The sequence below is a fragment of the Anser anser genome (genome assembly GCF_964211835.1).
Source record: "Anser anser genome assembly, chromosome: 1".
Classification (NCBI taxonomy): domain Eukaryota; kingdom Metazoa; phylum Chordata; class Aves; order Anseriformes; family Anatidae; genus Anser; species Anser anser.
Genome location: NC_139720.1, coordinates 119,679,156 through 119,705,075, shown reverse-complemented (window position 1 = coordinate 119,705,075; position 25,920 = coordinate 119,679,156). Strand labels below are relative to the sequence as shown.

The following is a 25,920-nucleotide window of genomic DNA, read 5'->3' as shown; positions in this document are numbered from 1 at the left end:
TCAGCATTGATGAGAAAGGCCTTAAGTGAGTTGTTATGCAGTCATACAATCTAAAGCTGAGATTTCAAATGATCTCTAGCAGTTACAGACAGACTATAAATATAAAAATTAGAAAAATGTATAAATATTAGGAAACTATAAAAAAAAAAAACATGAAATTGACCAATTTGACTGACTTTGAAGGCTCCATAAAGTAAACTTTGTTAGAAAACATTGCTTGTTGCCAACGAACTTTCAAGTAGTCTCAGCTAATTAGGTGAGATGAACATCACCCTGCACATCAATTTACTATAAAAATATGTACACATACAATTGTGCAGGACAGGTTGTAACGCCAGGGACAAAAGTAGAAGACTCTTCTTCAGAGTAACAGTAACAAAATCTGCACCAAATGTGGTTCTGTTGTGGTACTTGTGGATCCTACTGTAATTGCATGTTCCCAGTGTGTGCAAAGGAGCAGTGGTATTCCGGGCTGTATGCATAACCTCATTTTTCCTGTATTCCCATAAGACTATCTAAGAAAGGATGGCTGTGACTATTCACAGTTCCTTTGGTGTTGACATCTCTGAAAGGCTGAAAACTATGGGTTCTCACCACATTAAAAAAAAAACAAACAGCCAGACAAATAAACAAAAAACAGCCAGAATGCTTACAATAGTCTTCTGCAGTCATTACTAGTACATGAAACTTCTTTCACAATTAGTAGAATGACTTTTTAAGAATAATACCAAATTGCTTTTAAGAAGATGGGAAGATGAATTGAGTACCTTTCTTCTCATTGAAGCAGATCTATATTATTTGTCAGTTAGACCTATCTGCCTTATGAGACAGTGACTTGGCATTATTTCTTTTACCCATTGTGTTGTCAAAGTTATCACAGGTATTTCCTGCAGATTCTATTACCTAATTTAGGAAAGACGGCCATTCAGAAACAGTTCTCTCTGAATTCTATCTCTAGAGTCTTCATAGTTCTCATACAGTGCCCGATTATCACCTGGGGTTAGAGCATCATGGACACTGGTTCATCAAGTTGCAAGTAGAAAACGCTTTGGTGAAGCACAGTACTGTTACTGCACCCTGGCATCTAGCTGTTCTAACCTGGAGCAAGTGGTTTGGCTAGAAACTGATCTTTAGAGGTATAAAGTAGTTGTTCACTGCTTCTCTTGAAAAGAAAAAGTATCTTGAAAATACTATTCTAAGAAATAGTCTCGATATTCTACAACAGAAATATGTCTCCACCACAAAACACCCAGAAAATTTGCTTTTTGGAAGCTCACAAAACAGGGCAGGTAGAACTGACTTCCTGTATTATGCAACAGGCAGCAGGGAGAATTACTAGCTTCCTTTCATGTAGCACTGATACGTGATAGTGTATGACTAAAAGAGGGCTTAGGTAAAAATACTTAGATCTTGCTGCTAAACACAGAGACTGCCTGGCAAACACATTCTGAGAGAGAAAAAAAAAATGAAATCTTATTTTTGTTTAATATTGACAACTACGCATGCACTTTGAAGCCTTGGTCAGTCATAAACCCTCCTCTGAGCAATGTAAATTTGTGAAAGGAAGCCTGACCTTGTTTAAGTATATAACACTCTAAAACGGTGACCTTTTTGCAAGTCTCCTGCAATTAGTATTCCAGAAAATGACTCTGCAGAAGACATATTAATAGCCATTATAATAATAGTACACTTTTATTAAAGTGACACTGGCAAGATCCCAACCCCCTGGATATGTAGAACTGTATCGTATTATGTTAATTTCCCCACACCAACTACTAATTTTAATCCTGCTCATTCTCATAAACTGTCTTAATTCGGAACAATTCTTCAGCTATTCTACAGGTATGTAACTATGCCTTAGAGATTTTACAGAGGCATTTAAATGACTAACCAAAGATTAGCTGCTATTTGTAGTTTCCCTACATACCACAACTCTGTCCTTATGCCAGTCAATCTAAAATCAACACAAGCTGCTTTTGCCTACTTCATCTCTTGGCTGTCTTCTTGTGTGAAGCCATTGGAGATGAAACTAAAGACCAATCCTGGGTCTCAAAGCAAAGGCGTTTTAGAAGGCTGGATTTATATTTCACTTTGTTTATGAAGAGGTCTGAAGCTAGCACATATAGCAAGGACAGCAAAAAAAACATCAGAAATTGATAGACTTTAGAAAGACTGAATGAAGGCACCGGATACAATCTCATAAAAAAACAAGCTTATAATCTTTTGCACAATCAAGTGCAGTTCTTTTCATAAAAAAATGATCTTATAAATATTGTGAAATTCTAACAGTACATCTGGTGAAGAGACAGTGAGATTATTTTTATCAACTCTGCAATGTGAGTTTCAAGTTTCATGGATTTTTTAAAATTTTATTTTTAACATATGACAAGTAATTTGAAGATTTTTTGGTCTTGCATTAAGACTCCAGCGACATGTACACCTTTAGGCTACCTATTTAGTGATAACTGTATAAATCCGTACCTTCATTAGTTTTGTTTTGTTGGCATCTTATTAAAATAAACCAAAACCACAAGCCATAAATGTTAAACAGAGTAGGAAATTAAGCACTGCATCAAAAATGCTGTGGAAATGATGGGGTGTCTGTCTGCTGAGATTTTCAAATCATGCTCAGATATACATTAAAAACTGTCCATATCAGCCACGCATGAATGCCTAGGCTCAATATCAGCATAATTATAAAATTCTCTGCCCATGTTACATGGAAGATCAGATTTGCCTTAGTAGCAGTGGACAAGAGTTAACAGTATATAAGAAAGAACCCTTCTATTGCCTCTTTCTGTAAAGAAAATACAAAACATACACTGTTTTCATTAAAGGCAAGAAAATAATCTTTTTACAGAGACAGGACCTTTCCACTACTTGTGCTGATGTAACTTTTCAGCTTAACAGAAAGCCGACCGAGGCTCACATGATCTTCCTCACTTTAAACCACATCTGTGTGAATCACTGGAGCTGAGAGGCCTCTAACCTCACATGGTAATTTGTTGCTCTTTGCCGTGCACTCATTCCACAGCAACTGTCTCTGTCAGGACAGATGACAGCTGAAGCATGCATATATATATATATGCCTATAATTTAAAATAAGGCAGGAGATGCGTGTTTCGCATATATATATAGCAGTGTAATTACAACTAAAGACAGGCAAGGACTTTCTCCTCCTCTCATTTCAGCTTTATAGTGTTTACTGACTTCTCGCTTCCTGTTCTGAAACCAAACAGCCAAGTTTAGGTATGCTCTACATTTACAAATACTCTCATGCACGCATATAATTCTGTGAACGTTTCTGGAAAACAATCAAGACGGTAATAGTATATATATATAGACATATACACATATATATATTTAAAAAAAGCATGAAAAGTAAAGGTAGAGAACTGGAAGATGGAGGAATGGAATGAGTGTGATGGAAGAATATGGTAGGAAGGTGTGATGGAAGAATATGGTAAAGAAACTGGGATAAATTAAAGGGAGCAACACCTCTGGAATGCACAAAAGGAAAAAAAAAGCATGTGAAAGTTGGAGAAGAAAACCAAAAGAAACAGGTGCAGGAGAAAAAAAAACAGGGAAAAAGACAAAAACCATCCCCCCCCCCCCCCCCCCCCAACAAAAAGTTCCTAAACACAAGCAGGAATGCTGAGAAGAGTAGTATGTATGGAACAGGAGAGAAAGAGAGAATGAGCAAGAAAGAGAGAGGAAGAGCAAGGAAGAGGAAAGTGAAAGGAAGAAACTGGTGCTTGATTTTGAAGATAAACATTGTTTTATTCTGCACACACAGGGGCACTATGAGTTCATGTCTCTAGCTTTCTCCATACTTGGGACCTTTACACAAAGTTCGCCAGTTCCTTTTCTCAGCTATCTCTCACTCTAAAACTAGGCACAAGTATGACAGAAGACAGACCAGGGTGGTGGTAATGAAACATGTAGTGAGAAGGTATCGTTTTTCAGAATAGACCCGCACCTCACAAGTTGCACGTTCACATGCAAACAACCCAAGAACTATTTTAACAAAGGAGTGCCCTTCACTACTACTGCCTTCAGTACTTTCTTTCGCATTGCAGAAATACATAGAAGCCCTCTCCTGACCAGTAAGTGGGCAGCACAGCCTTCTATTCGGTAAATTTACTGAAGAAAGAACATTCCCAAACAAAATCAGTGGCTGAGGCTTTGTATGACATTTTCTTTTTTACTACAACTGCATACAAATAATCCTGTTTCAAAAACTTTTATATAAAAATCCACTGAGTTCTCATTCTTAAATTACTGGGCATGCATTCTGAGAAGGGGAAATAGGAGGAAAAGGAACAACTTCCGCAACCTCTAAGATCAAAAGAATCAAACAAACAAAAATCCATGACTTTGTTCAGAAATGGAGACGTGTCTTGCTGCCCTGACTTAGGACGGAAGAATTATTAGTTTATAGATCTTAAAATGGTACAGGAAGAGAAACACTTTCTATATTTTGTATTTTGAGATGCTGAATTTGTTTGTTTTCAAATGCTTGTGGTTTGTATTACAAGGTCTAGAATTTCATACCTGCTCTTCTGTCTAGCACAGTCTACAGGTTTAGAAGTGCTTGTGCTTTCAGTCTCTTATGAAGCGTGCAGCTAACTTGTGGCAGAAATCTCCACCCTCCACGCCACTAATATTCCTTCATTAAGGGGACACAGACTGTATAGTTATTTAAATCAGCTGTATGCATATACACAATGTATATGCATATATCACATACCACGTCAACACAGAATAATCAAGAAAGTTCATGCAAGGTTATCGCAAGAAAATATATGATTAATACTACAGTATATGCTTAGTGTTCAGGAGAAAAAAAGTTGTTAGTCCATGAAAACATTAATTTTGGGAATTAAAATGCAAAACAAAACAATTTTATCCCATATTAATTTAATGAAAATGTAATCTTATTTCAGTTGTGTTGCAAATACTGAAAACGAAAAAAAACACCAGGTAATTTTAATACTGCCTCTAACCTTGAACATTCAGAATTCTCTGGAAACCATATTACTTCTGGTTAACTGTACTTTGAAAGTTATAGACAGATTTAATCAAAAACACACAGGCTATTTTTTCTTGATTAGGCAGTATTAAAACTGAAAATAGTAAAGTGAAGAGAAAAAAGCTGATTTTTAAACATGCAAAGACACATACAATAGCTGAATGATATGCCTTGAAGGAAAACAAAGGGATACCTACTTTCTGCTGCTAGAAGTCCTAGTAGGAAGGCAGCATTTGGACAAACAACAAACAGTATGAAGATTTCAGAACAAGCGATTTATAAAGCTGCAAGCTAGCATACTACTTTAGCCAAAAATAGTACAAACAAAGCAACTGACAATACCCCCCCCCCCGTTTTTTTTTTTAATATGGTTTCTACGTCTGAAGCAAATGGGACTTGTGGAGTAGGATGGGGGGGAAAACAAGCACTTGGCATTGGGAAAATAGCACATGTATGAAGTGTTAGGCACCTAAAATACCAGATTTATTCCAACATTGGTACACAGTTTCAAAATACTCAGAGAAAACATGATTTAAAATAAGAGTACTGTAACAGGTGAACTGAAAAACTATCATGATATACTGTAAATAAAGTGTAACATCATATTAATTGCTTAATACACTTATATTCACAAATTAGAAATTAACAATTCAACTATATTGATTTTTTTAAAACACGTTTCAGTGATTAAATTATGGAAACTACTTAGAAATAAAACCATTTATTACTGATTTTAATTCATGGTGACTTTCTAAATTGATACTTAAATATCTTTGTACCTAAACACACCATAACAAAGATAAATAGCTGAAAAAATGTAAAGATAATGGGGAGCTGGAAACACTCAGACTTATCTGAAGACTGACAGTCAGTCATACCTGTACAACTAGGGATTAATGACAGTAAATTATAAGGTGAATACAACTTATTGCCTTCTTCCATACACTCATACTTAAAAATGTTACACAAGATCCTTTGCAAATATTTAGAAAATCAGTGGTAATTTTTGCATAACATTATTTCTTTTTCTTCCTTGTGTAGATGAGACTGACAGCTTTTAAGTTATGGGCGTACATGTTTCATGGAATCTAAATTCCACGTAACTACTTGTGGATTAAAAGTAGTTGAATTAAACGAGTGGCCACATGTTTGTTGCATGATCCCACTGTGAAAGCCTATCAGACTGAGCTTTTAAAATTTTATTATTTTCAAATTTGAAAATCAAGAACTCATACTATTCAAATTGTCTTATTTGACAGGACAAAATAGTCCCAAAAGGAAAAAAGCATAACAATTTAAATTTATGTAAAGCACTAATGAGACAAAATATTGAGATGCATTTATAAAAATGCCATATGAAACTTTTACGTTGCAATTTGAAGAAACAAGCTAGAAACACTCTTGTAGATTTAAAATGCCTGCTTCTGAGGCAAGAAAAAAGCTCTGCCTCTATGTTCATCACATTACACATTTACCGCAGAGCTCAGAGAGCACATAAATGTTCAGGAAGTACTGCAACAGTGCTATTTGGTAGCCTAGGCTAAATAAGTACATCTGGTCAGTATATCTAACATATAATATGCTGCTCTACTTTCTATGTGGTTAAACTGAAACAAAGCATTATAAAATGCTTTACAAGAACTTCATAAGTTATTCTGAAACTGTTCGTCACATATCAGCATACAAACTCCACAAACCAAGCTATACAAGCATGCATGATAGAGGAAAGTTCTTTAACTAAAAGGTAAGATCTGCTTTAATCTAAAAATCATCATTCAGTTTTCCAAAGACAATGGATGATCCACTGGCTTAACTCCTACAGCAACTCAGTAAATGTGAAAATATGGCTACAAAAAGGTTTTTGGAAATACAAAGTCGTAAAAGAAATTCTTCATTTTATGGGCTTCACTGACAGTTGGCTTAAAAACCTAAACGTCCTGAATCTACTTAAACTCCAGAGTAAACTAAATGGCCTTCCTGAATTCAACTTCCCAAGCAAAATTTTCACACAATTTCACAGCGTTTCCTTGGTCTGCCACAGAATGGGTGACTGAAGAAGGAAAAATCAGAAAAATGCAAAGTTTTTGTGCTGATGATGCTCATTCTTCAGCCAGAGGCACTGTTACCAAAGTACTTGAAAATTATACATCTGGTTTCTTCTGTCATGGGACAAATGGTTATCATATGACATAAACAAAGGAAAACCTCTATCTTGATCTAATGTGCAATCAAATGATAGGAGGACCTAGAAGGATGGGAGGGAGCAGGAGGGGGAAGGTCAGCAGAGAGCAAACCGATTACGAATTTCTCTGTTCCCTCATTAATTTCATGGTCCACTTTAAACACTCTCTACTGGGGCAATTTTTTTCATGTGCCATATTCAGCTTTTAGAGCTGCAAATTGATTACTTCTGCTTTATATTTGTTTCAGAATATTAAAAATATCTAAAACATTCATTAGCTTGGGAAACTGGCATTTTACAGTGTCACGAAGACAGGTGGCTTAACAGTCAAATGTTTTAACTTCTGGCAAAAAACATTTGCAAGACACTTGCCATATGAGCTGTTTAGTGCATTTACTGGAGAAGTTGCTGAACACAGAGTATCAGCAGTAAAGTAATATTTTAGTTTAATTATTTTTTACTATTATTTGCAATTATTTAGTTATTAAATATTTACCTAATTTTTCAAAGCATTTTTAAAGCCTTTATTATAGTCTCTCAAAATTCTGCAAGATTGAATTCTGCTAGGTTGCCAACAGAGCGCTAGCAGGATGAAGTCATTCAGAGGACAATCGCTGATGAAAGAGGGAATAGATAACCAAGAACAAATATATAATAATAAATAGCTGCAGGAATCAAGATTTTTTAACAGTCTGTAGCCAAGAAAGGAAAATGTATGCAAAAAAAATCTGGTTGATTTTAAATTAAATTTATCTGTGTCTACTCACATCTAATTTATTTATGAAATTTGCTGATCCTCATTGGAAAGCACTCTAATAAGAATATCCTCTGCAATTATGCATGTCAAAAAGTCATCTGACTTGCTGTCTATAGTGCTTTGGTATCACAGGCTATTGCTGTGGGAATAGTATAGGGAAACGCTCAAAACATCCAGTAATCCCAGGTTCACAACACTGAGGGAGAACACCTCTAGCCTAATCTGGAAAACAAAACTGAAATTTTCTGTTTCTGTGTTTAGAAAGACCTGGAGGACAGTATATACAATTTGCATAAGTTAATAAGCATTTACATTTCTGCATCTTTGTCTCAGTAGGAGCTAAACATTTGCCCATTCATTTGGGCAATGACAAATCATTTAATTTTAATGGTATGCTTCGTGAAATTTTATGGGAGGATTAAGTAGACAGCTACATTTAAAATATTAAATGTTCTTCACTAGAGTTTATGATCTGAAGTAACATCATAAGTTGTTAGGAAGGAAACTTAAATTACCTGAAGACAGTCAAGTTTCCACTGACATTCGAGGGTTTTATGTCTAATTTCTGTAAACTAGTTCAGTTTAGAAACATCACAAGAGCCTGTCTCTGCAAGTCAGAAACATCTGAAAACATAATCGGTGCGATTCTGAAGAGGAAACAACACAGATTTCCATATCTAGCAATTTCAGAAGCTGGAAGTTGCAGTATCTTTTCTTGGAAGGCTCAGTGTTTATCCTCAGATATTAAGTATTTTATCAGCTAGTGTAGTCAGTGAAAAGTACTCACTAAAAATGGTTTCCTGATCACTGTGATCTCCCATCAGTAAGATCGACAATGTTATTTTAGAGAATTATAAAGCTTTTCTAAGAAATCCAAGCTATCGTTTCAGTTATTTCAAAGGTGAACACAGTGTAATAATGGACCTAGCACAGATATTCTGTAGAATTTATGTATGTACTGGATTCATGGGTTCTGTGAGCAGAAAAAATAGACCATGTACCCTTGCTGTACACTGATGTCTGCAATTACATCACTCCATGAGGAAGACACATGTCCTGTTGATGTGAGACTGAAACTGGAAAGAGGAACGGCAGTTTTTAGACTAGGAAAGTTACCACTGCCAATCATGTCAGTGGCCTATTCATTTTATTGAAATGGAGGAAGTAGCTGGAAACAAAAATTAAAGCACTGAAAAGTAACTCTGGGCGAAGTCAAATCAACTTACTTTCTTTAAAACTATATACAGATCCTTACTTACAGGTACATCAATTATGCCAAAGCTGGCTGCCAGAAGTTAAGCCACGAGGCTGTAATTACCCATTGCAATTAATGATCTGAGATCCCCATTCATTTCAATGGAATTTATGAAAAGTGAGCATCTTTAAGCACTAAGCAGTCTTTGTATTTAAGCACTCAAACTTGAATTCCAAGAAATAAAATTTCAGAATTTCAACAAAAATATCCCTGAATTTGTAAATTAATGACATTGAAATAATTCAAGATGACTTGCTCATATGAAAGAAAAGCAATACTTAGCATTTGCAGCCAGTAAGTAATATTTTCACTTAGAGAATTCATTAGCACACAGTAGTTCAGCACATGTAATTGAGTTTCTGAAATAATCTTCTAGTAAAGAAAGCTTTATAGTTACAAGCATCCTTAGCTCAAATATTCTGCCAGTACTATTTAGTTGTTTAGAAAAATAAAAGAGACTTATATTAGCCTTAGATTTTCTTACAAGTTCATTTAACTTGATCCTAAATCCTTATTTTAGAACAGTTAGGCCAACATATGCTTTTGGATTGCAGATTTTGAAAGTAACGTTATGTGAAAATTAAGATACATAATTATGACAGGGCTGTTTTAATCAAGGGACTACCAAGTGATTTAAATACCCGACTGTGGGCTGAGGACAAAAGTACTGCTGGAAGCAGTGTTACACTCATGCCCAAGGCCCAGCTACATGCCCATTGAACAGTATGTGTTGTCCCTCTTCTCTTGAAGATTCGGGGATTTGGCTCATAATGCCAGAAATACTGCCCAGCCCACTTTAAAGAAGAGACCACTTAACCATACTGTTCTCCAAAACTGTCAAGAGTCTCTGGTATACAATGGTTTCTTTTTGTAAATAACTATTACCAGGGTATGAGAACCTTGCTTCTGCCTAAGAATTCAGGACAAAAATTCAATATGCTTTTACACTCAAGGAACGTAAAGAGATATATGAGGTTATGGTGCTATTGGTAATTAAATACACATAAATAAATACACATAATTAAATTAAATAAAATCAAATAAAAATTCAGATGATTTCTGTAGAATCTTACAGCTCTGTAGAAATATTCTCTTGATTTTCTTCTGTCACTAACACCATTATGACTGAAAAATATGTATGCTTTCACATTTAAAGGTTAACTTACTATGTAAGTTTATGAAATTATGAGAAACTAATAAATACTTGGTACTCTAGTCAGTACAGAATTAAGACAGATAGACTGCAGTAAATATACTTTCTGCTAAAATACCTGAGGAGGTAGGATCTTCAGAGAAGTCTGGCAGCTCTTCAGGGGGGTCACCATAGAAGGAATTGAATTTGTGGCTTGACACTGCTGCTAGTACTGCCCCCTGAATAAAAACACCCACAAAGTCTAAATTACACAAAAAAAGGTTAATGAAACATTTCCAGACACCCTCAGTCACTCAACCTCCCAAGCTTTCTTGTGTGTATACCTTTTTGGTGAAGAGTAAGTAAATTTCATAGTCTTCATCTGTTTTAATATTATCAGTAACCATACCTAACAAAAGAGCTGTTCATAAACTAATGAACAGTAACTACATGCTTTGTGAGGGGATTCATGAGAGCAAGTCTTTAAGGGAAAGCACTTTAAAAACCTCTTTGATAAAAAGTAACTCATAACTCAGCTTCTCAATGTTAAATGATATAGAAAAAAGAATAGTCATCCATTATGGAAGGCCAAATTTAAACCAGTTTCCAATGATGCTAAACAACCAAACAAAATGCTTGAAGAATAAAAATATTTTGCTCAGATTATATGTTAATTTGTACAAGTCAAATCAAAATTGTAAATTGAAATAATTACAATTTAATTTACTGAGGCAGGTGCTAAACCATGTCAATATGTACAGGTCTATGCAATGGACAGGGTTTATCTGAAAGTAATATGATACTTAGACTATAAATACACTGCTTTTTGAAATTTTTAGATCTGGATGTTTACACACTTGCAATGGATACTATTCATGCTTGAAGAACACAAGCAGAACCCCTTGGACTCTGGAAAACAGAAAAGAATTTGGCAAAGGTCCTTAAAAATCTCCACAAGTCCTAGTTTATCTACATAAAACCAAATTCAGGATAGGTTGAGGTATAAAACTTACATCAAGTTAGCAAATAATGGTAGAATTTTCTTCCCCCAAACAGATACTTTCTATAATAAAACCTTCTGAAGTAACAAAATTCTTCCAAGTTTATTTACGGGGTGGCAGACAGGGAAAATCTTTTTAGACATATTTCTGAGCACTGTGATTGGCAGGACATTTCTGTTAAAAACAACAGGTACTTTGCAAGTTTCCATTAAGTGCACCAGGTGACTTCGGCAGAAATTTTAAATATGCCTAACAGTTAGAGAGTAGTCATGAATAAAACAGAAATCTCAATGCCCAGCCTTTCAACTCTGTCTGCTTACAAAAAAATTCAGCATGTTTTACAGTTTTAGCTCCAAACATTAGACAGCACATAATGTAACTCTACAGAGCTAATGTCCAATTACATTGGAACTTCAAATTCGCATCAGGTTTTATAAAAATCTTTAATTTTATGTTAACTTCTGAAGCAGAATGTTTGGTAGAAAGAAGATAAAAGGAGCATACAAACTCAGGAAGAAGACAATGGTCCTAGATAAGACAGCTAAAAAAGGAACAAATTATTTTTTTTCCCTACAGTTCAATGTATTCCAGACTCTAATATATTTATTATGTTAAAAACATCAAGCAGAAGTACATAGCTATTGCCCTAATTTGTTAGGGATTAAAAAAAATGCTGTGCAGAGGCTACAATAAAAGGTTAGGGTGATGGAAGGTGGGATGGGACCTCTAGTAGTCTCCCCAAGAAAGCACAGGTTATGTGGTGTGCTGTTATAAATGACAAGAAAAATTCTAAATTTCTGTCAGAAATTTTTAAAAGATTCAGTTGTTAGGATTAGTATTAGTATCTTAATTAACATTCTAGTATATTCTTTGCTTTAGAGAGGAAACATCATTTTTTTCCAACAGGGAAAAAGACTTCATAAAAATTAAAAAAGGTTTTAGATAAAGTAATAATCATGAGGCATAGATATCCACAGTACAATGTAAACTAAAAAACTACCGTATTTATCTTTTCCTCTTACCTGGACTGGATGGATTAGTGAGTATAAAATTTAGTCTTTAAGGCCAAGCAATACATTCTTATTTGACAAATTCTCATGATCTGACCCTGACAGCATCAGTATATTTGACATCCATCTGAGATATCTATACAAACATGTAATAATCTCAGGCTGCCTGAATGAGTGTTACATGGGAAATTACAAAGCTAGAAAATGGTCATCTGCTCTAACATATATTTACTTGTACAAGTAAAGTACAGTTTAACCACTCAGTTTTTAATGGCTTATATATGCAAACTGGATAACACAATTTCAAGAAACATTCTGCAGAACAGTGCTTTGGTAGCACTGGTAGAATAAATGGTAGAAAACAAACTGCATGTATAAATGCTCTCTGGAGACTAAAAATAGTGGCTTCCCTCAGAAGAAATCTGGGAAAGACCTGAAATTGTGTCTACAGTAGGAAAAGAGATCATATTCTAAAAGGTACTAGCTAACATTTTAATGAAAGTATTATCTGGACATACAAACCACCCAAGAGAAAGTGCTATCATAAACTACAGCAACTGTTACATCCTAATCATCAATTGCTTTTGCAGCTACCTTAAACTTTTGCAAAGCAGCAACTAAATATATATATATGGTTCTGTGTTTTATTGCAAATTCTAAAATAGCTCGCAAGTTGTAATGCTGCACGTTTCTGTTAAAGTTTTACCGACCTTTCAGAGTATTTAAAGATGTTTCTGTTAACCTTTCCAAGACAGGACCAATTTACCATTTTGAAAGAACATCATGCTGTTTTGGGCTAAAATGTTAACATTCTTTCCAATCTGGTTGAGAAATAATCTTGTGTATAGGGGATGAACTGAAGAAGACTTCTTTGCTCTCTTTGAAGAAAAGTAGTTAACATTACTGTGTTTCTTTTACCATAAACTTAACACAATAATAATGGAACCCACTATTCACTCCCCTCCAATAATTCATACGATGGAGAATTACTGAATTAATGTAAGAAGACCTCATACACACCTTGGTTGATACCAGGCAATTTGCACTGGAATTTAGTTTGAAAAGAATGAACTAAGAAGGGATGAACATCCCTAATAAGACATCATTGTGATGGACCATTGTAGATCAGTTTCAACTTTGTTATTTTACTGCCGACTTTAGAGTACAGATTTCTCTTAGTGCTTTTAAAATTAATAAAGTATCACTTGAAATTCAAATTATGTAACTATGTTGTTTTAACACTACATTCATTTTACCTTTAGTTTTCGTCTTGCATTGAATTTTCTCAATTGTTCTACTGTTTCTGGAAGATGGATCTTGTATGCATAGCGATCTCTCTCCTTAAAACAAAAAGCAAAACAGAACAAACCAAAGATTAAATACAAGTTCTTAACATTATCTTGACATTAACAAACTAGGAAAGAAATGCAACAGCTACTAAGTATCATAAGAAGAATGAAGATTTGGTGCAACCTAAGGTAAACTTTAAGAAACTGACAGGGACTGAAGTATTTTGAAAGAATCCTTAACTTGGGGCCAGAGATATTTTTGTTTCGTGATTTTGTTTCCCACTTTGTGGTAAGACCCTATCCTTGTTTTTAACTCTTATGTTGTAGAAGTTTGTGGCTAATACTGAACTTTGAAGCTGGCAAGCACAAAGCTGGGACACACAAACCCCAGAGAAGCAACACGTACAAGCACTCTCCTAAGGAGTTCCTGATAACTTGGCTTAAATTTGGGATATGGGGTATCTGCACAACAGAGCAGGAAATGCCAACTTGATGGCTGCTGACACCAGGTGCTAGCTTTCATGAAGAATTCTCCACTGTAGATGCAGACCAAAAAGGTGCCAATAAATAGCATGCGATGGGAAGCGAACCTGAAGCAGCTGAGTACTTTCTTCTCTTGCCCCAAATCATCACAGAAGCTACATAAACTTATTAATTTAATGTAAATGTTTATCATATGGACCTCTTGAATCAGAGTGAAATCACTGGCAGAAGTAATTCAATCTCTGTATGGTGCCAGATGCTTCTATCCCATATCGTATGTGATTGCTATCTATAAAATGGTTAGAAGAAAATTCTGAGTCAACAGGGAAGGCAGTTCATCTTAGGCAAAAGTAAGAGACAACTGACTGACAGAATGTCAGCCTAAGCTTGGAAGAAAGACTGTCTTAAACTAAATCTTCTCTCTTCTTGTCTTTCAACAAATAAGGGTAAGACCAGCAAGAGACCACAGACATCAAACGTAATATAAGCAGAATCTGCACATTTACATTACAGAATGAACTTTTTAAAAAAAGCCTAACTAGATTAGTTTCTCAAACAACATAGATGGCATTTTCTTCTGCTTAAATAACCCTCATCAAAACTCTTGCTTTGTCATCTAAATGACACAAGATGAGAAAAAGTCAAATTACAGGCAAAGGTAGGCCTCCTGTGTTTACCACAGACTCAATTACTGGAGTGTAATCATTTGGGATTCCCAAATGTGGTGTCCATTCCTATGCTCTGTGAAATTGATTCATTATGCATGCCCCAGATGAACAGACAGAACTTCAGCTCCCTTTGGGTGGAAAGGTTCAAACGTGCAGTTCCCAGTATTCAGAAAAGTGCCATAACTGTTAATCCTGACAGGTGCACACTCCTGTCCTCTTTTTATAAACCAGAATATTCTGTAGGTAGGAATGCAAGAGTCAGAGCCAGAAAGAAAGCAGTGAAGTGAAAGAATAACTCCATTCACTAGTAGTTAGACCACTTACTTGGAGGGAGAAGAACATACCAGCCTGTACGTGTCTTTTTATTTTTTTTTTTTTTGTGTGTGTGTGTGGTCAACACTTGTCTTAGGTAAAATGGTCCAGGAGTGGACACCAGAATCCCACCCTTTCCACTTGAGTGCCCTATTTAAGTTAATGATAATATGACTATACCCTGGGCCCACATTACAGAAAATAGAGGATAAAAACAAAAAATAATTAATTAATCGGTTTCAGCCAAAGAAAATACAGTGCTCTTAACCAGCACCTGCTACTTTTCAAATGTGTAACACACCCATCCTTTTCCAACTCCAATGTTCAAAACAACTTATTTGTGGGACTGCTGAAAGCTAGGTGTGTATTCTCCTGCTCCTCTTGTTAACCTGCATTGTCCAGCAACTGTTTTTCCACTGGCTCAAACTGCATTGTAAGTTCTGCCACCACTGAAAAACAATTTGATTACCAGATGCCATGTAATTTTATGTAGTTATAGCAGCCTTCGAACAACTCACCACTACATAGTTATTTCACTCTAGTGAGACATTTTGTGAATCTAAGGTAAGAAAGCAGGCATTTAAGTAATGCAATACACTGAATTGCTATATGCTGCAATAATAGGAAGGAGATCTGGATAGGACTGAGCTAAGAAGAGATCAGAAATTACTCCTCTGGAGTTTGAGAACCACAGAAAGACACAAGAATAACTTCTTAAAGCTTATTTCTATGCAGTCCTACTCCCTATACTCTGATGCTGTCCAAGATGCTTAAGCGAGTTTGCTCTTGCTGCTAAACAAGGGTTCAAGCTTGGAAATAACCAAAAACTCAAGCTCTAGTCTCACAAAACATTTAAAATATATTATCACACATTTTATACAATGTCAAGTGTAATTTAAAATTGTAAACAAACAAATCTTTTTCTCCCTTGAAGAGAAAACTGATATGTAAACAACCGGTTTTACTACCTTTAACCAGGGATGATTCAGTGCTTCATATACTGTTATCCTTTCTGCTGGATCCAGCATAAGCATGCGGCGTACCAGATCTTTGGCACTTTCGGAAATATGGCTCCACTGCCTAGGATTCATCTGATTGCAAGCAAGAAAAAAAGAAATAATATTAGTAATAAGAATATAAACCAGAACCTGTTCTTTATGGAAGGTAAATGACAGAGATTTAAGAGTGGCTGGTACTTGTAAACATTGTATCTTAATAAATGTGAAAAGAAGTTTTCAAACTTTTTAGTAACTCACAAAACTGAACATTAGTTGCTTTTGAAATGGCATAAAAATTTGAATACTGTGAATGTTGCATCACATAAAAGCTGACATATCCATGGCATTAAAGAATTACAGTATAATTCTCTACCTATGATACATTTTGTTGAGATAAATGTGACCACTAGAAAAAAAACCACACACACAAAAAAGTAATTAGGATTTGTCTGACAGTTAACTATGCATATGATAAACACAGAAATTAAACCTACTCCTGAAATCAATATAACGAATGGGAAGATAATCTATCTCTACCAACCCACAAGTTAAAGCCACTGATGCTGAGTAAAAAGGGAGACACTTAATGCCTGTTGCAAACTACTCTGGTCCTATCCCACAGACATCATGGACAATGGCTCTTCCCAATAAATTCCTTTCAACTTAACAACATTTAAGCATCTTCAGCCATGCAGACAGGAAGGCATACTGAGATGTGATCAACAATACGAGCAATTGCGGATTACTGTGCACTTAGAGCAGAACTGTATATTTATGAAACAAGAAAGATGACTTAGAACATGTTTTCATATTGTGCATATACAGATTTGTGTTCAACTGTTGTTGGGTGGGCACCCAATAAAACCATACTAAAACAGGAAAATTCTTACCATTGTAAAGGATTACAATGGTATTACGCTTTTTCTAGTACTTTCTCTGATTTATGAAGAAATTAAGTTTTATTTGGATGGTACATTGCTAGTTTTATTAAAAGGAATTTCAAAATTATAACTTGTCTTTTTACAACATTTCAATCTGTTCATTTAAAAAAGTCAATTTTACTTAAAACCAGTCTGGGACAAAAAAAATATTGCTTTAAATTGGAGCACTCTGGAACATTATCTGGCTATGAAATCCACATTTATAGTTGTCATTTGTCTTCTCCATCTCTACTAAAATGAAGGTAATTGCAAATGTGTAGCAAGACTGTTTTGAAATCCTTATACTGTTTTCACTGAATAGGCACATAACAGGAAACGGGAACAGAAAAGGAACTGAGAAGACACAATGTGCTGGCCACGACTTTTTTTTTTAAACAAAGAAAAATTAACTTGTAAGCATCCAAAGGGTTTTAGCTGTTTGATAGATTACATAAAGAAATCTTCCATAGAGTAAAACTGGAATGTCTACCTGTCTATGAAATCAAAAAACTAGTGTCATGAAGAGATATTTCTGTATCTAGGTATATAACATTTAAAGAAATGTGCTCTTGACCAAGTGCAATGCCACAGCTGTCACTTACATTTTAGTTCACATAAAAAACAAAACAAAACAAAACAAACAAACAAAATCCTTCATAAAACCTATTACAGACTATCAGGCAGACATGCTGCCTGACTTTCCACCCATTCTCTGCTAATACACAGATCATGTATGACTTTTAATGGAAAGAGAGCACAACTGCGTGTTCTTAGACAAAACAGTAAAAACAGCGAAGTTGAAGTTTTACATTTTTCTCCATAATGGCTCTAGGATGACTACACTGTGAAATATGCTTATTTTGCATGCACACCAATTTGCTTTCAGTTGCAAGTGGCTCCTTTTGAATAATTAGTTGCAATTTATTGTACTAAAAAGAAAAATGCCTAACCACACGTCTACAGTAACAGGCATTTTGTTTTAAATCAAGCCAATATGATGATCAGTCTTTATGATTTTTTTTTTAATTTGGTTAAAAAATATAAATGATCTCTAAAGTGAAGGTAACATACAGTACGTTATACTTCACGGCTAAGCTCAAGGTACAATTAGGAGCTATCTGTTGGCACTCATTATTTCATCTGTGTAAGTATTTCTGTATTTTTATTCCTAGCATTGATACAGAACACAGTACAAACAAGACATACTGGAGAGAAACCTCTCTCTCCCTGTGTAACATAGGCAGCTTTCTATTAGATTCAAATTTAAGTCAGGCTAAATACAAAAATCAAATTCCAGGAATTTTACAAGTGGAGTTCATCTCACTGGAAAAGGACTCAGGCATACTGTCATTTACCTTGTATTTTCCTTTAATAATGCCTTCAAATAATCTTTCCTTGGTTCCATAAAAAGGCAAACAACCGCTTAGCAGGATAAAAAGGATCACACCACAACCCCAAACATCTACAGGCTTCCCATAAGGTTCCCTTTTCACCACTTCTGGGGCCATAAAATGAGGTGTTCCTACACGTCCTAAATGGAAATAGAAACAAAACAGAGTCAAAGTGATGTGTGTCAAACATGTAAATAAAGAATACCACTGCATTAAACTAAAACAGTTTTACAAAGTTTTCTTTATAGATCAAACTTTTATTCCTTTTTTTTTCCTTAAATATTTATTAAACATATCCAGTGAGACAAATCACTAGGTTCTCTTTTGCTTGATTTATACTCCTACAAATTGAATAATATTCTAGCCTAACCCCACAAAATGTGAAACATTTACATAAAAGCACTAAGATTCCCCAGTGGAACATGGCATACAGATGTAAAAATATCAATTTGGACAACCTTGGAAACAGGGATTACTTATCTAGAGAGCACATACAAAGATATAGAAGAATTCTAACCTACACCACTTGCTTTAAAAAGCTGCTATGCAAGGGCATAATCTACTATGCAAGGGCATAATCTGCTCTGTTGATCTGCCCAAACCTTAGCCAGTCTGCTGAAACTGCCAGCAAGACTGCAAAATGCTAGCAAATGTGTTATTTACTTATTTGCTGCAAACAGCATCTTCCTGCAGATAAAAAGATAATGCTGATGTGTCCCACCTAATGCTTTCAGCGATCATCACACAGTAATGGTACTCTACTGATTTTACGTTGGAGAGAATGTACACCCACAGAAAAGAAACATATTTAGTATCAACTAAGCTTCTGGGTGGATAAACTGATTAGAACGACTTCATTCAATTGCTATGTAACACATTAAGCCAAATAAAAGCAACAACCGTTTTATCTCTCTATATAAATGTTTCCCATTCTAAAGATGCTTGTTTTCACTGAAAAGCATTTGCAAAGGTACAAGAGTTACATTTTGAATGATCAGGGCATCACTGATGGTTAATGAACAATGAAGTCTTTGGATAACAGTTGTTTCACCGAGCACCAACAGAAAATAAAAAATCACAACTAGCAAATTGTTACTGCTTGTATCACTTTCATAAGTTAATTCTTGCTTACAGATAGGATATGGTACTTCAGAGTTTCCATTCAAGGCCAGCAGCACCACTGTGCTGGCTAGGAGAGTTTACAACGTGTTAGCACATTATTTATTCTACTGAGTTTTGTCTTGTAAACAGATTCCTTCTTGACTAGCCTGTCCTGCATGCCATCTGAATGTGATTTAGTTAAGTCACAGCACTGGTAACAAACACCTGGGAGGTTATTTGGCACTAGCTTACTCAGTAACGATCATTCTTCATGTATACCACCTAATGCAGCAATATGATCTAACCATGCTCTTTAAACTAGTCCCCATTCTTTTTTGCATCTATGAGGATTAAGAAGTTGACAGAAAGATGGTAGCTTTTCCAGAGTACTGTTCTTAAGGAGAAACAACACCACTGGCAAACTTCATCTGGTTTTGTGTTAAACCCTTTCAATTTCAGTTTATGAGGTATTCACTCTATTAAATAAATCTTAGGAACATGCATGTGACAAAGGCATTTTAACTTGCCACTAAGCTAGGCTGGCAAACTGAGAAGTCTATGCAGTGTAGGCTGACATGATAGTGAGGGAATAGTTCCCATGCAGGGGGAGTAAAATATTGAGATGCTGCAGTCCAGCTTATCCCTCACATCGCTGGGGAAAGAGGAGGGATATTTACTGTGGAGAAAGACATAGGGACTTGGGGAAAGCTAAATAATTCTTTTTTGTTGTTTATACACAATTTATAGGCCTATGCCCCATCTTTCAGAAGGCAATTCTCTAAGCTCCGAAGTATGAGGGGAAGAATTATCTCCCTTGATAACCCAAAGTCTCTCTCTTTTGGATACCTGGGGACAGGGAGGGGAATGAAAAGGCAAGGTACACATATCCAGTATGCATAAGAAATTGCTGTGAACTTTTTTTTTTCCATGTGCCTGTAAGTATCTTATCTATAATGCTTTCCCAAGATTTTTCCCTAAGATGCCATCATTGGTGACAGCAGAAGTGTCAGTATTTCCACCTTTGTATCAAGCACTGCATATACATAAAAAGCAACAGCTGCCTGTTCAAAGTATATGCATATTGCTAAACCTGCTCATGTGACATTAGTGGTATGCATACCACAGTGTGAAAATTTTTGATACAGAAGACATCATGCAAGACCGCAAGGCAGCCTGGCTTACCCAAGTCTTGTTTATTTCAGTGGTAAACTTCCTGGCATCTGGGTGCAGACATACCCATTTGCAATTTTGGAGCAGGTGTAACCTTTCTTACACATTGAAAAAAAAACACAAAAAACCACACCCCAAAACATTAGTGGTAACAAAGCTCTTGTTCAAATCTTTTTTATCCATATGAATGGAAAAACATATTCTGAAGATTCTGCCTTGCTATAGGGCTTTCTAATTGCTGTTGTGAATCCAGGAAGTCAAGAGAAAAGTGGTTATTCAAAAGAAAACAGCAAGACAAGATATCACAAGGACAAACAGAGCTATTTGAAAGAAGTGTTAAGCTTCAGGGAGAAACTGTTGTCTGGATCAAGTAGCTAATGAAACTACAAAGCCTAAATATCAAGTGATATCTAAGTTGATTTAATGTATATTTCCAGTAATTATATGCCACGCTCTCAGATTGGGACCTTGTGTTATTAGGAAATAAGTGTTGCAGAGGTGAACATATTTAAAAAATGACTATGTATTGTCAGAGAAGTGGACCTATTTTTTTTTTTTCCAACATATTTGTGTCTCCTGGGCATTTGTACTACGGGCCTACAGACAGAAGGCCTACCGAGAGTACATCTTGTTCTGAGGAAAACGTGTCCTTGGCAAACAGTTACTGGTCCTCCTACATTTTCTCCTGTGTTGTAAAATAGCATATTTAACAGCAACACATGCTATGTGAGCAACATAACAGCATTACTGGGTGCAGGTGCTGAGGTTCTGTCAGCGGGGGCTGCAGGGGTGGCCTCTGGGAGAAGCAGCAGGAGCTGGCCCACGCGGGACATGGCCTGTAGCAGCCGGTTCCAAGATGCACTCACTGCTGGCTGAAGCTGAGGCAGTCAGCCAAGCTGGTGGTGCCTCTGGGAAAGCATATTTAAGGGCAAAATGCAGCGCAGCAGTGAGAGGAGTGGGGAAAAGTGTGTGAGAAACAGCCCTGAAGACACTAAGGTCAGAGAGGCAGGAGGTGCTCCAGATACTAGAGCAGAGGTTCCTCCCCTGCAGCTCTTGGAGGAGACCACAGTGGAGCAGACACCCACCCTGCGGCCTGTGGAGGACCAGGCTTATCCTGAAGGACTGCAGCTAGAGCTGGGGAAAAGTGTGTGGAGGAAGGAGCAGCAAAGGGGAACCACTGTGGACTGACCCCTGTCCCCACTGCTGCTCAGGGTGGGGTGTCAGGAGCCTGGGAAGGAGAAGGAGGGAGGTGATTTAATTTTTGTCTTTTCTGTTACCCCTACCTATTTGAATTGGCAATAAATTAAACTGATTTTCTCCCAGTCAGGTAGGTTTTGCCTGTGATGCTAACTGGTAAGCAGTCTGCTCCGCTCTATTTTCTGCCCTTATCCTGATGGGAAGGGAGAGTATGAGTGTATGTACGAGTGACCAGTGGGAGTCTGGCCCGTAGCCAAGGGCAACCATGTGGCTGTGCCGGTGTTGATGTACAGAATACCGATGAAATGGGGCAAAATAAGACAAATCTTTTAACAAGAATCGAAGATACAGCTTGCTCCTTTCAATCTTTTAATTTTTGGTTTTCATATATTGAGCATCACCTTACCTGAATTAATCACAGGCTGTACGAAATAAGTAATCTACAGTGTCAAGAGTGTATGAAAAGTAATTTTTTGTTTCCTTTTTCTCTTAAGCAAATAACATTTCAAATTAAAATTACTTTGCAGAAATCAATAAGCAAGAAAAATCCTTCATTATTCATATTTACTTGAAAGTATATGCAGAACAGTATAATTGAATGAAATGGAGCATTAATCAGCTTCCCTAAAGTCTGAAAGCAGTGTCTTGATATTAGACAACAATTTTTAGATTTTCTTTCCCCTCTCTACCTCTCTTCCAGACTACAGCACGAGGAAATACAAAAATACTTACCTAACTACTGAATATGAACAAGGTGCAAACATAGTTTGCAACAGTACACTTACCAAAATTGCAGACAAAACACAACATACATTTTTATGCTGCACCCATCCACTGTTCCTTAACAACCTTCACCATATTACAATATTTTTCCATATATTTTTTTGCTATCAGAACAAGAAAAACACAACAGCTTCTTGAGATTTATTTCTTACTTTCTGTGGGATATTGGACAAATTATAACCTTGTTATCTCAAGCTTCCTATTTTGCTTTATCTGGTGGCCATTCAGTATATGTCACCAGCACGTGAGGCTGCACGTTATTTAGAACACATGAGCTCTTAAAGACAAACTCTGAAAGAAGTTAAAGTTAAGAGACCATCCCAAATCTTCTTTCTCCTGTCTTGGAAGTTAAAGAACTTGGATCACAGGTAGAAAAACTGGATCTTTGTTGCCCTGGTTCAAAACCAGAATACCATACAAACTCACATTAATGAAGTGCTTGATGTTAAGCAGAAGGACTAGACTAGTAAGGTAATAGGTAAAATTTCACACAGCTGTGTAAGAACCCAACAGACTGCTCCTTTAACTATTTTTAAAATTATGTTACTTAACAGCATGCTAAAAAATCAGTACTACTAAATGTTAATACTCACTTTTAAATTTAAGATGAGAACTACATAAACGCAAATGAAGTGAGACAGAAGGCCAGGCTAACCTAACAAAATACAGTCATATACTACTGCTAGATTATAAGTAGTGAAAATAATCACAAAATGATTTGGTTTTGCAGCCTTTCTAGTGCAGATTACAAGATCCTGATAATTTGGTCATGTGGGCAGACCACAGTTATGTCTCCATGAAAGAGCAAGCCCAGAACGAGCAGAAACTTGACTGGTTGAGACCTGAAATGTCCAGTCAAGCAGGAGAAAAATGCATACATATGTGTATTATATATATACAAAGATGTTTCAAACTCTACTAAAAAAGCTAATTTCTGGGGCAGCTGTCATCTTCATGACAACTAGCTACTACACTGGGTTCAGCAAAAGAGGAAATGATGACTTTGAGGTTGTTCTAGAAACTTATCTGAGCAAGGAGTACTGCACTTAGCTCAGCAAAATGAATGGAGTATGAACTCACATAGAAATGATTTTTCCTGTGTTGCAACTACAAGAACTGTAAGGTGACTGTCAGTAACAGGATAAACAAAATCTACAGACAACAAAGGTTGCTAAAATCATGGATACTCAATGCCCTTTAGGCCAGCTATCACTTTTGCTGATAATTACCAAGCAGAAAATTTGTACTCTATACATATCCAGTGTAAGATTTTAATATTGTTCAAAACAGTTCAAGTTTTAAAATATTTCAGAAACTTTTGCATTTTCTTTGGTGTTTTTGCAACACCTTTGCATTTTTTTGGAGGTGGAGTGAGACAGAACAGTAAGCAAAGGCATTTTCCCTTTAAAAGGTGTCTTCTGCCTGCCACAGGTCTTTTTTTCTTCTAGATATAAGAGCACTCATAAGACTCACTGCCCTTGCAAAATAATATCACTATATTTGCATAAATATTGCATGCATGCACACACACGATTTTCAGTTGTATGTGAGAAGAAACCTTTCGGAAGACTGGAAATCGATTTGCTCCCTGTGTGCTTCTAAGCTCTCCTTAACAATTCTAGAGTAGCACTAACTGAAAATCATTATATGAAGATGCATCTGTGGCATCTGTTCAATGTGATACTTGCCCCTATCCAATTCTTTGCAAATGCATGTAGCAAAGTGTATGCTGTCTCAGGAAGTGCTTAATGCCTGAATGGTCACAGACATCAGACATCTTAGTTCTACAGAAAAGCTTCCTATCTGTCAGTTTTGAGGCATATTAGTAGTGTGGAAACTTATAAAATTGCTAATTTTGCTGATCTTTTTTTTCTGTGGATAAACAGAGCTTCAGTCTTCAGATGTTGTCAATCTGATACCATTTACAAGCACTAAAGATAAATTTTGACTTACCTTTGATAATTTAGTTTCTATGACTCTTTCCATATTATTCCAGACAATAGGGCTATGCTTTCCACAAGAAGAAGAGTATATAGAGAGACCCAATCAGATTTTGTCATCCCTAAGGCAGGGGATTGATGACCAAGATATCAGAAGGAGAGTCTTTCAACAGCAGTAGTATCTGAACGATGTATTAGGAAACAACTGGAACAAATAATTTTTAGGAAAAAAATGTGAGGTACTAATAAACATCACCATCTGACCTCTCACAATAGTGTAATATGAAATATGTTCTTAAATTAAGGAGTTTCTAAAAGAGTGGGATGTCCAGAATAATGTGGAAGGAATTGAAGAATCACACACATCAGATAAATCATACTTTATTACTTTTAATTCCTTCCCACATTACTCCAGACAATAGAGATGTTTAAAGCAGATGTATGGAGAAGATGAGTGGATTAAAAAAAAACAGGCAATTCAGCCACAGCACAGAAGATTGTCCGAAGAAAATCTATTTTAAAAGATGTATCAGTAGACAACTGGACACCTGAATATTAGTGTTGAGAAATGAATACACAAAGATTACATGACAGCCAGAAAAATTATAATAATTGATTCACTGGCCTTTTCAGCCATAATACTATGATGCAGGAAGTAAACCTGAGTTGACTTTTAAACACATTAGCCTCCTATAAGTCCTCTCAAATCAACCCAGATGTGAAGTGGAATTTCTGAGACAGTAAACCACAGCTGTATCCTTTAAATAAAACATAATCTATTAAAGACAAAGATTTGAAGCGTCTCAATTGTTTTTGTTTTCAAAAAATAAAATCAAATCAAAAATAGTGAAATGGTGCTGTTGTTTTGCAGAGAAATGAAACACTTCCACTTAAGTGAAAGAAGAATACTAGTGCAGGAGCTCAGTTTACAGACATTTACCTGTCCTTGGAAAACAAAAGAAAGATTTGCTGTATAATTCAGACACTGATGATGAGTAGGAAAAAAAAAAGTCTAGATAGCATAAAAAAATTCCAAAAATACAATTTTAAACTGGTGTTTAGAAAACCACCAAGAAGATTATTTTACATGAATGGGAACAAAACAAAAATAAAGAACTTAAAAGAGATTTTCTCCCAAATTTCATGGTCTTATTTGCAGGAAAATTTATGGTAATGCCTTCCTTTGCCATTTTTGTAGTAGCTTTTGTAGTAGCAGGCCAGCTGACAAAGAATCAAGAACACTTGGTATTTGTGTGCTTTAAGATTTGTGTGCCTAAGAACATACTAGATGTTTTCCAT

The 25,920-nt window shown here is 35.9% G+C and overlaps 1 protein-coding gene across 7 annotated transcripts in view; it reads right to left on the bottom strand.

The window, feature by feature from the left end:
• CASK (calcium/calmodulin dependent serine protein kinase) overlaps positions 1-25,920 on the bottom strand; it is a 219,842-nt gene that overhangs the window by 63,608 nt on the left and 130,314 nt on the right. For 4 of the 7 annotated variants that reach the window (XM_083821116.1, XM_083821117.1, XM_083821119.1 and 1 more), the window contains exons 7-11: positions 18,395-18,570; positions 16,090-16,212; positions 13,626-13,709; positions 10,498-10,597; positions 5,230-5,247 (exon numbers count right to left, since the gene is read on the bottom strand). In XM_083821116.1, the coding sequence (XP_083677242.1) occupies positions 5,230-5,247; positions 10,498-10,597; positions 13,626-13,709; positions 16,090-16,212; positions 18,395-18,570 (501 nt within the window). Of the gene's footprint in view, positions 1-5,229; positions 5,248-10,497; positions 10,598-13,625; positions 13,710-16,089; positions 16,213-18,394; positions 18,571-24,634; positions 24,793-25,920 lie in introns of those variants that run through there. The other 3 variants (XM_083821115.1, XM_083821118.1, XM_083821120.1) reach the window with 2 other exon arrangements.